This window comes from Poromitra crassiceps, assembly GCF_964638095.1.
Source record: "Poromitra crassiceps genome assembly, chromosome: 2".
Classification (NCBI taxonomy): domain Eukaryota; kingdom Metazoa; phylum Chordata; class Actinopteri; order Beryciformes; family Melamphaidae; genus Poromitra; species Poromitra crassiceps.
In genome coordinates this window covers 105,129,571-105,142,618 of record NC_139624.1, presented here as the reverse complement: position 1 = coordinate 105,142,618, position 13,048 = coordinate 105,129,571, and the positions used below count along the sequence as shown (strand labels likewise).

General features: G+C 45.2%; 1 protein-coding gene across 1 annotated transcript in view; it reads right to left on the bottom strand.

Moving 5' to 3' along the window:
* ptchd1 (patched domain containing 1) overlaps positions 1 to 11,961 on the bottom strand; it is a gene marked incomplete at its 3' end in the record, with an annotated part of 47,550 nt that extends 35,589 nt beyond the window's left edge. Inside the window, exon 1 of the mRNA XM_083632117.1 lies at positions 11,599 to 11,961. Coding sequence (XP_083488243.1) covers positions 11,599 to 11,946 — 348 coding nt within the window. The 5' untranslated portion in view covers positions 11,947 to 11,961. The remainder of the gene's footprint in view (positions 1 to 11,598) is intronic.
* Between the last annotated feature and the right edge of the window lie 1,087 nt (positions 11,962 to 13,048).

The window sequence follows — 13,048 nt, the reverse complement described above, 5'->3', positions numbered from 1 at the left end:
TAAAAACAGTGTTTGTGAATTCCCCATGTTAAAAACAGTGTTTGTGAATTCCCCATGTTAAAAACAGTGTTGTTTGCACAAAGGGCCCCGCCCAGCCAGAAAACTAGAGACTAATACGAAGCTCCACCTCACATTAGTCAGCTGTGCAATGGAGTGGGAAGAGGAGGAGAGAATTCCACACAAACCTAGTCCACACCAAAAAAGAAAAAAAAACTATCAAAATTCCACATGATCGAATTGATTCCTTAACGATCAATTATCGATTTTTGATTATTGATGAACATCCCTAGTTAATATCTTACATGACATCATGTCATCTGCATTCGGACAGTTATCCCTGGCAATAAGAAAAATACACTTCCAAACAACAACAGTTGAAGTGAGCTGAGAGAGTAGAGATTTACAGTAATGGCCTTACTTGAAAGGATCCTAACAGGAAATGCTAACAATAATAATAGCAATAATAATAACAATAACAGATTAGTGTTTTTTGCCAGTAAAACTCATGTCAAAATGAAAGAAAAATAATTCCATAAGTGCCTTTTAGAAGTAACACAAATAGAGGTTACAAGGAGGGAAAACAACAACTTAAAAGACAAATCCATTTTCTAGACACACACACACATGCACGCGCGCACTCTCTCACACTCACACACACACACACACACACACACACACACACACACACACACACACACACACACACACACACACACACACACACACACACACACACAGACAGGGGTCACTGCAGCATTCTGAGGTGGGAGACAGCTCTGCCTTTTATGCTGTGGAGACTGGCATCTGGGCTGTTGCTTAGTAACCAGAGCTGTGGATGCTGGCATCTGGGCTGTTGCTTAGTAACCAGAGCTGTGGATGCTGGCACTGTTGTCCTCTCACCATAGAAACAGGAGGATTCTGAGGCCACCATTGTTACTCTGACGAGTGACACAACATTATAGTGTGTGCACGCGCACACACGCACACACACACACACGCACACACGCACACACACATGCACACACGCACACACACTTTCTCTCCCTCTCATTCACACAAAGACACACGAAGCATAAAGCAGGCACCCACAGGAGGCTTGCACTGCACCCCCGCCCCTCACACACACGCACGCACGCATGCGCACGTGCACACTAGGGCTGCCCCCTCCAGGTCGATTGTTTGGTCGACGTGCTATTGGTCGACGAGATTCACGTTGGTCGAGCAACCGCTGGTGTTAATAATTTCATAGGAGAAATTCAATTTAATAAAAATAAAAGCGATCTGGAACGTAAGTAACGTGCCGCGGAAGCAAGTTGCAACACGGACCTTTTCTAGAAGCACACAGGGAGTGATCCAGGCTAGAGCCATGGGCTAGAGCAGTGATCCTCACTATTTCTTCGATGAGAGCCGCACTCGCAGGACAAAGTCAATAGGAGAGCCACTTTTACCGCAAAACACCAAAAGCCACCCCAACCAAGCACATCTGCCTACCATTTTTTTGTTTTATTGTTTTCCACACACTCACACTCACACACACACACACACACACACACACACACACATATACCAGTTTCACCTAGAAAATCTTTCAGGCCTGGAGGGATTTCGAAACGTACCCCGACTGCAACGGTGGGGGCCGTCGCTGGCGACGCTAAAGTTTTAGCTAACCTGTTCACATCTATGTTCGCAATGGCATCCCAAGTATCATCATACTATTATGGGATGCAATAGGAACAGTTGTATTATGGGATGTGCGTTTCCCAGGCAACGACACACGTTGACACGTTTTGGAACAGCGCTGCACGCTGGCACAATACTCCTAAAAGCAAAATGCTTATTGTTTTGAATGATTTGGCATCTTCTATTATTGTCAACACCAGTATTGTTGTATTGTAATAATATGCCATAAAGGTTTATTGAAATTTTGGGGAGAGCAGGAAAAAAAAAAGAAAAAAAATCTAAAAACTTTTTTTTTTTTTTTTTCAATTTCTTAGAGCCACCAACTAAAGCTTCGAGAGCCGCCAGCGTCACGCGAGCCGCGCAATGAGGGACTAGGTCACTAGGGGCTAGAGAGAGACAGGCTAACCATAGTTAGCAGGCTATCTAGACAAAAGAAGAGCAGCCAGCAGAGTGATGGAATTAACAAGTAAATGACTGAGCTATCAGCGCAAACAATGGACACGTTTCAGCCAACTACGCAGTACGCACCTTATGAGTTGAGACTACAGTCGTCAGTGAGACTGAACGTCCACAGAGATACACTCCAACTCCGGTAATGTTAGACAGACTTATAAGATGTTACTGGAATAAATCGCAAAAGCTGTCTAACTGTCCTTTCTGCCAACTAATTAACCATGCCACGTGTGCTAACGTTACATAACCATAACATCGCACACGCAACTCAACTGAATATGGCCAGGTGTTGCATGGCATGCTGATCAGTCTGTCCATTCCGGTAACGTTACAACGCTGCAAATAGCTTTTATTTATAATTATCAGCTATCGGGTATAGTGCGCTCAGTAGTCAGTGCGCTGCACAAAATAAGAAAAAAAAATACACTGCAAAAAATGAAAACAAAAAAGTACACTGCAATTTTTTTTATTTTATTTTTTTAGGCCCCGTTTCGACCAATCGATTGGTCGGAGCTGGGGTCGACTTTTGGTCGACCAGGATCATATTTGGTCGAGGGCAGCCCTAGTGCACACACACACAAACACACACATGTTAGAGTCTGCTGGATACTGCTGGATTCTGAAATGGTGCTGTACTGCGCAGCTATGAAATCTTTGACAGAACTTGTGTGTTTCTGCCACAGTTGACAGACTTGACTTATGAAAGTCCCCCTATTACTCTGTGTGTGTGTGTGTGTGTGTGTGTGTGTGTGTGTGTGTGTGTGTGTGTGTGTGTGTGTGTGTGTGTGTGTGTGTGTGCGTGTGCGTGTGCGTGTGTGCGCACATGTGTGTGCAATCTGTTCTCCGTCTCTCAAACAAAACACACACAAGTGTTACCATGTAACATAGAATAGGATCATCTACTATGAAAATGTGCACTTTACTTGGTTCCTGACATGTATTTTGTTGCCAAATTGTCATGCTTTCCCCATTACACAATGACAACAAAATCTCCTATTAACCATCACCAGACATGTCCTATTAACCATCACCACACATGTCCTATGAACCATCACCACACATGTCCTATTAACCATCACCACACATGTCCTATTAACCATCACCACACATGTCCTATTAACCATCACCACACATGTCCTATTAACCATCACCACACATGTCCTATTAACCATCACCACACATGTCCTATTAACCATCACCACACATGTCCTATTAACCATCACCACACATGTCCTATGAACCATCACCACACATGTCCTATTAACCATCACCACACATGTCCTATTAACCATCACCACACATGTCCTATTAACCATCACCACACATGTCCCATTAACCATCACCACACATGTCCTATTAACCATCACCACACATGTCCTATGAACCATCACCACACATGTCCTATTAACCATCACCACACATGTCCTATGAGCCATCACCACACATGTCCTATTAACCATCACCACACATGTCCTATGAGCCATCACCACACATGTCCTATTAACCATCACCACACATGTCCTATTAACCATCACCACACATGTCATATTAACCATCACCACACATGTCCTATTAACCATCACCACACATGTCCCATTAACCATCACCACACATGTCCTATTAACCATCACCACACATGTCCTATGAGCCATCACCACACATGTCCCATTAACCATCACCACACATGTCCTATGAGCCATCACCACACATGTCCTATTAACCATCACCACACATGTCCTATTAACCATCACCACACATGTCCTATTAACCATCACCACACATGTCCTATTAACCATCACCACACATGTCCTATTAACCATCACCACACATGTCCTATTAACCATCACCACACATGTCCTATTAACCATCACCACACATGTCCCATTAACCATCACCACACATGTCCCATTAACCATCACCACACATGTCCTATTAACCATCACCACACATGTCCTATGAGCCATCACCACACATGTCCTATGAGCCATCACCACACATGTCCTATGAGCCATCACCACACATGTCCTATTAACCATCACCACACATGTCCTATTAACCATCACCACACATGTCCCATTAACCATCACCACACATGTCCTATTATCCATCACCACACATGTCCTATTAACCATCACCACACATGTCCTATTATCCATCACCACACATGTCCCATTAACCATCACCACACATGTCCCATTAACCATCACCACACATGTCCTATTATCCATCACCACACATGTCCTATTAACCATCACCACACATGTCCTATTAACCATCACCACACATGTCCTATTAACCATCACCACACATGTCCTATTATCCATCACCACACATGTCCCATTAACCATCACCACACATGTCCCATTAACCATCACCACACATGTCCCATTAACCATCACCACACATGTCCTATTAACCATCACCACACATGTCCTATTAACCATCACCACACATGTCCTATTATCCATCACCACACATGTCCCATTAACCATCACCACACATGTCCTATTAACCATCACCACACATGTCCTATTAACCATCACCACACATGTCCTATTATCCATCACCACACATGTCCTATTATCCATCACCACACATGTCCTATTAACCATCACCACACATGTCCTATGAACCATCACCACACATGTCCTATTAACCATCACCACACATGTCCTATTAACCATCACCACACATGTCCTATTATCCATCACCACACATGTCCTATTAACCATCACCACACATGTCCTATTAACCATCACCACACATGTCCTATGAACCATCACCACACATGTCCTATTAACCATCACCACACATGTCCTATTAACCATCACCACACATGTCCTATTAACCATCACCACACATGTCCCATTAACCATCACCACACATGTCCCATTAACCATCACCACACATGTCCTATTAACCATCACCACACATGTCCTATTAACCATCACCACACATGTCCCATTAACCATCACCACACATGTCCTATTAACCATCACCACACATGTCCCATTAACCATCACCACACATGTCCTATTAACCATCACCACACATGTCCCATTAACCATCACCACACATGTCCCATTAACCATCACCACACATGTCCTATTAACCATCACCACACATGTCCTATTATCCATCACCACACATGTCCTATTAACCATCACCACACATGTCCCATTAACCATCACCACACATGTCCTATTAACCATCACCACACATGTCCCATTAACCATCACCACACATGTCCTATTAACCATCACCACACATGTCCCATTAACCATCACCACACATGTCCTATTAACCATCACCACACATGTCCCATTAACCATCACCACACATGTCCTATTAACCATCACCACACATGTCCCATTAACCATCACCACACATGTCCTATTAACCATCACCACACATGTCCCATTAACCATCACCACACATGTCCCATTAACCATCACCACACATGTCCTATTAACCATCACCACACATGTCCTATTAACCATCACCACACATGTCCTATTAACCATCACCACACATGTCCCATTAACCATCACCACACATGTCCCATTAACCATCACCACACATGTCCTATGAGCCATCACCACACATGTCCTATTAACCATCACCACACATGTCCTATGAGCCATCACCACACATGTCCTATTAACCATCACCACACATGTCCCATTAACCATCACCACACATGTCCTATTAACCATCACCACACATGTCCCATTAACCATCACCACACATGTCCCATTAACCATCACCACACATGTCCTATTAACCATCACCACACATGTCCTATTAACCATCACCACACATGTCCTATTAACCATCACCACACATGTCCTATTAACCATCACCACACATGTCCTATTAACCATCACCACACATGTCCCATTAACCATCACCACACATGTCCTATTAACCATCACCACACATGTCCTATTAACCATCACCACACATGTCCTATTAACCATCACCACACATGTCCTATGAGCCATCACCACACATGTCCTATTAACCATCACCACACATGTCCTATTAACCATCACCACACATGTCCCATTAACCATCACCACACATGTCCCATTAACCATCACCACACATGTCCCATTAACCATCACCACACATGTCCTATTAACCATCACCACACATGTCCCATTAACCATCACCACACATGTCCTATTAACCATCACCACACATGTCCTATTAACCATCACCACACATGTCCTATTATCCATCACCACACATGTCCTATTAACCATCACCACACATGTCCCATTAACCATCACCACACATGTCCCATTAACCATCACCACACATGTCCTATTAACCATCACCACACATGTCCTATTAACCATCACCACACATGTCCTATTAACCATCACCACACATGTCCTATTAACCATCACCACACATGTCCTATTAACCATCACCACACATGTCCTATTATCCATCACCACACATGTCCTATTAACCATCACCACACATGTCCTATTAACCATCACCACACATGTCCTATGAACCATCACCACACATGTCCCATTAACCATCACCACACATGTCCCATTAACCATCACCACACATGTCCCATTAACCATCACCACACATGTCCTATTAACCATCACCACACATGTCCTATTAACCATCACCACACATGTCCTATTAACCATCACCACACATGTCCTATTAACCATCACCACACATGTCCCATTAACCATCACCACACATGTCCTATTAACCATCACCACACATGTCCTATTAACCATCACCACACATGTCCTATTAACCATCACCACACATGTCCTATTAACCATCACCACACATGTCCTATTAACCATCACCACACATGTCCTATTATCCATCACCACACATGTCCTATTAACCATCACCACACATGTCCTATTAACCATCACCACACATGTCCTATGAACCATCACCACACATGTCCCATTAACCATCACCACACATGTCCCATTAACCATCACCACACATGTCCTATTAACCATCACCACACATGTCCTATTAACCATCACCACACATGTCCTATTAACCATCACCACACATGTCCTATGAACCATCACCACACATGTCCTATTAACCATCACCACACATGTCCTATGAACCATCACCACACATGTCCTATGAACCATCACCACACATGTCCTATTAACCATCACCACACATGTCCTATTAACCATCACCACACATGTCCTATGAACCATCACCACACATGTCCTATTAACCATCACCACACATGTCCTATTAACCATCACCACACATGTCCTATTAACCATCACCACACATGTCCTATTAACCATCACCACACATGTCCTATGAACCATCACCACACATGTCCTATTAACCATCACCACACATGTCCCATTAACCATCACCACACATGTCCTATTAACCATCACCACACATGTCCTATTAACCATCACCACACATGTCCTATGAACCATCACCACACATGTCCTATTAACCATCACCACACATGTCCCATTAACCATCACCACACATGTCCTATTAACCATCACCACACATGTCCTATTAACCATCACCACACATGTCCTATTAACCATCACCACACATGTCCCATTAACCATCACCACACATGTCCCATTAACCATCACCACACATGTCCTATTAACCATCACCACACATGTCCTATTAACCATCACCACACATGTCCTATTATCCATCACCACACATGTCCTATTAACCATCACCACACATGTCCTATTAACCATCACCACACATGTCCTATGAACCATCACCACACATGTCCCATTAACCATCACCACACATGTCCCATTAACCATCACCACACATGTCCTATTAACCATCACCACACATGTCCTATTAACCATCACCACACATGTCCTATTAACCATCACCACACATGTCCTATTAACCATCACCACACATGTCCCATTAACCATCACCACACATGTCCCATTAACCATCACCACACATGTCCCATTAACCATCACCACACATGTCCTATTAACCATCACCACACATGTCCTATGAGCCATCACCACACATGTCCCATTAACCATCACCACACATGTCCTATTAACCATCACCACACATGTCCTATGAGCCATCACCACACATGTCCTATTAACCATCACCACACATGTCCTATTAACCATCACCACACATGTCCTATTAACCATCACCACACATGTCCCATTAACCATCACCACACATGTCCTATTAACCATCACCACACATGTCCCATTAACCATCACCACACATGTCCTATTAACCATCACCACACATGTCCTATTAACCATCACCACACATGTCCTATGAGCCATCACCACACATGTCCCATTAACCATCACCACACATGTCCCATTAACCATCACCACACATGTCCTATTAACCATCACCACACATGTCCCATTAACCATCACCACACATGTCCTATTAACCATCACCACACATTTCACATTGCTATATGCAATCAGTAATCCTGAAAGCTGTAGTTCGTCGAATGGCCAGTTGAGGCAGGATTCAGAAGTCCCGTCGTTCCCGTTCACCCCCATGTTAAAATGCCCCACTTTGTAACAGTGATTAGGCATCTTTACAGCCTGGACCGAAACACGGTTTTGGTTTGTATAGCTAATTTCACCATTTCACCAATTTCCACCAATTTTCACTAATTTCACCTAACCCTAAATGGGTTTGTCCATCCATATTATTTAGGTCAGTGTTTGCAACCCACAACTGAGAAAAACACAGTACATACGTAAAAAGGCCAGCCAGCAACAAGTCAATAAAATAAACTGCAAAAGCATTTCACCTTCACCCGACGCACAACATAGGCCTATCTGACACGCACGCACGCACACACACACACACACACACACACACACACACACACACACACACACACACACACACACACACACACACACACACACACACACACACACATCACCCTTAATTGGTAGCCTACATTACGCTGCATTTTAAAAGAATTGAGTAAATCCTCCCCAGTCATGTCACTTAAATCAACTCACATAGTTTGTATTATTACTTTACTGACTTACAGCTACTGCACGGTGGCACAGTGGTAGTGTTCTTGCCTCACACTCTCGCCTCACAGCAAGAAGGTCCTGGGTTCAATTCCCACTTGGGACGCTGTTGGCAGTTGGGATATGTCTCCCTCTGCCTTCGGTGCTTACTGTAGTCTCGTGAAAAGGGCCTTTCTGTGTGGAGTTTGCATGTTCTCCATATAACATCACATGGCCCACTGTTTTATGGCCTGCCATGAATTTTGCTATTTAAATTTTCTTGCCAAATTCATGGCGGGCCACTTAAAAAATGGCCAGCGGGTCGCAGATGACCCGCGGGCCGTAGTTTGGCCACCCCTGCATGGGCCTGGCTTAGGGGGACCTGAAGGAGTGTACTGCAGAATTTCATGAAAATGAATTTCGTGAAAGCGCCACAAAAAGCGGTTTATCTCGAGAATCGTTCATCCAATCGACTTCAAACTTGGGGAGTCCGCTTCTGGGGACCCAACGGGGTGCGCTGCTGGATTTCGGATATGCCCATAGTCATAGCGCCACCTACTGGCAACACAGAAAGCGGTTTATCTCAAGAGCTGTTCATCTGTTCGACTTCAAACTTGGAGAGTGCGCTGCCGGGAACACGACGGAGTACGGTGCCGTGCAGTTTTTTGCATGCAGTATAAATGTTATTTTGGCCCATTCTATTTGAATATTTCCTCATACTGGGGCCCCTAAACAATCTTGGAATTGCATAAATTGGGTATGATTCCCCATAGTAGCCATTTCATTTTAAAGTATGAGACCATTTGAAACTTTACCTCTCTGTATAAAATGACCTATTGTGACCTCTAGGATCATCACAGCCTCATAAAACTTTACAAGCACAAACTGGAGAAGTTGGGCATTCAGGGGATGTATGTCATGGGGATGGCCATCATATTTCCATCATAATCTTCTAAGCCCCTACTAAACATTCAACATTATTTTGAATAGACACCTAATCAAAACACAATATTTATTACAGACTAGAACACCTTGATACACAGTTCTGAGCTGGACATGAAATTAACCTTCAGGTTCCCAGCTTTCAGATGTGTGCTTCTTTGTGGCATAGACTAGTGACCTGCTTATCTTACCCTAAATTCACCAGTCCCTCCCTAAAAAAGACAAAAATGTGTGTCTGGTAGGGAGGGGCAGAAGAGGTTAAAGGAATTCTTCATAGCCTATTAATTTTTATTTTATTATATATATGTGTACATGTATATTTCTTTTTTTAACGTTCGAAATACATTTTCATTCATTCATTCATTCATTCATTCATTCATATATTGAATAACTTGATGATAAGGTGGGGATAATGACCGTGTGCAAACTAAGAAAAATTGTGCGAAAACATGTTAACTAAGCGTTCTACTATTGTGGCACTCAAAAATAATTTTGCAAATTTGGCAGGTCTGCATGTGCCCCTTTTTAACATTGAGCACCTGCCGCTCTAAGCCTTTGTTCACGCCATAGGCAGAACTGACGCTTGACTCACGCTGAACGTGAGCTCACACCTAACCGTTCACACCAGACACTCTCCTTTCCTCAGCCTAACCGTTCACACCAGATACTCTCCTTTCCTCAGCCTAACCGTTCACACCAGACACTCTCCTTTCCTCAACCTAACCGTTCACACCAGACACTCTCCTTTCCTCAGCCTAACCGTTCACACCAGACACTCTCCTTTCCTCAGCCTAACCGTTCACACCAGACACTCTCCTTTCCTCACACCTAACCGTTCACACCAGACACTCTCCTTTCATCAGCTCCGAGCTGCTCCACCGGCCCCCTCCCCCCTCCATTCACTTCATGCATGGCAGCTTCAAGCTTCACGCGTCACGCTTGGAAAATAGGACTGAATCCTGAACGATGGCTTGAGCAAGACGTGAGCGTGGCTTCAGCGTAACACGCGCGCAGGTGGTTGTTTACGCCTCGACTGTTAACTAAATGAAACTTGTGGGTTCAGCGTAGGTTGAGCTTAGGTTGAGCGTTGCTTCGGGGTATGGTGTGAACGGCCACTAAAGGTCTCTGCACAGCCCAGTCTCTCTCTCTCTCTCTCTCTCTGTATTTATGCTATGCTGCTGTGTCACCCAGTGTCCCCCTAGTAACTATCAAATTACAGTGAGAATAACTACACCAGACCCAAATGTTTGGTGAAGCCTGACACCTAATGGTGAAAAATAGGGTGCTGAACTGGCCTTCTCTTATTGGCTGATCTTTATGATGTCACTTGTACTCTATAGACTGTGACATCACAGGGCACAGAGACCAGCCAATAGCAGGTCAGTTCAGTACCCTACTTGTCACCATTAGGTGGCAGATTTAGGTGCGGTGTAGTTACTCCTAAGTGTGGACAAACTGGCGGCCCTTGTGTGCTGCGTGGCGTCCTCACCTTCAGTATGGTGTCCAGGTGAAGCTGGTCCAGCACGCTACCCTTGCGCGTGGTGACGATGACGCGGCCGTAGCGGCCCGGCGTCTGCAGGTCGGAGTAGAGCGCGTGCTTGGAGCGGTTGACGGGGAACAGGCTGTCCACCAGGTTGCCCTCGATCTTGGCCAGGCTGTGCTTGGGCGCCAGCAGGTACTCCACGTCTTCCTCCACGCGGTAGCGGCTGAAGCTGGCGCCCAGCAGGATGGAGATTAGCACGGGCCCTGAGGCAAAGAACACCGGGTGGCTCGCCACGAAGCGACCCAGCGCGTGGAAGCAGCTCCCCAGGCCGGCGTGCAACACCTGGCGCAGCATCCTAGCGCGCGGCCGTGGCTCGAGCCTCTCCCACCGACCGGGAACACAGCCGACCATCAGGAGTGGCCAGACGCATGGGGGGCTCCGGAGAGGGGAGCGGCGGTCGGGGGGTTTGTCCCCCGGAGCAAGAGGTCACCAGGCGGGGGAGAATCCAACCCTCCCCCGGTCACAGCGGCACAGCCTCTTTCCCCGGGTGTCTCTCATCAGCTGGAAGGAGAGCGCAGCGGAGAGAAATGTGCCAAATGAGCCAGCAGTCCTCTCTCTGCGGTTAGCATGGACACATTTAATACTAACACACACACACACACACACACACACACGCATGCACACACACACACACGCACGCTCACACACACGCGCGCGCGCGAGCGCGCTCACACACACACAGAGCCTGCCTGCTGTGTGCAACAAACCTGCTGCATGCTGCCTCAGTGCCTCTGTCTGCGCGCAGGAGGAAAATCACTTTGCCTACAGTATTAAGTGTCTGCTGCTATAGCGATCGATCTTTATGCAATTAGTAATATTACAAGCGATACTTATAATAGCAGCCTATATAGTCCAGTGGTCCTCAACATGGGGTCCGGGGACCACCAGGGGTCCTCGAGGGGGGTTCCAGAGGGTCCCCAGCAAATTGATAAATTGTTAGACTTCAGCATTAGGTATTTCATTTACAAGAAGTTAACAAAATTAGAGAATGTAGAAGAATGACCATTTTGATCATAGTTTCACTGTCATCTCTCTGCAAAATAACATCTAGCAATAACACTATTCTCAGATTTGGGTCCAAGAGAAATACAATCTCACCAAATGGAGGTATGTTGTTGCCCTAATGTGGACTAGATTTAGGGGTCCTTGATATGAAAAAGGTTGAGAATCACTGGCCTAGTCTACCATTGAAAAATTCAGAATGGGGTGATAGTAGTATTTTTTCGTATCGGTATTCACACTCAGACAGGTTGCAGGGAAGATACTGTAGCCTACTGTTAGTGACTTTATAGTGAAGGTATATGCAGGCTACATACCTATGGGGGAAAGGACTGAGCCAACCCGGTGATAACGGTCATCCAAACCGAGATGGTGTCCTCCCTCCCTTCCGCCCGGC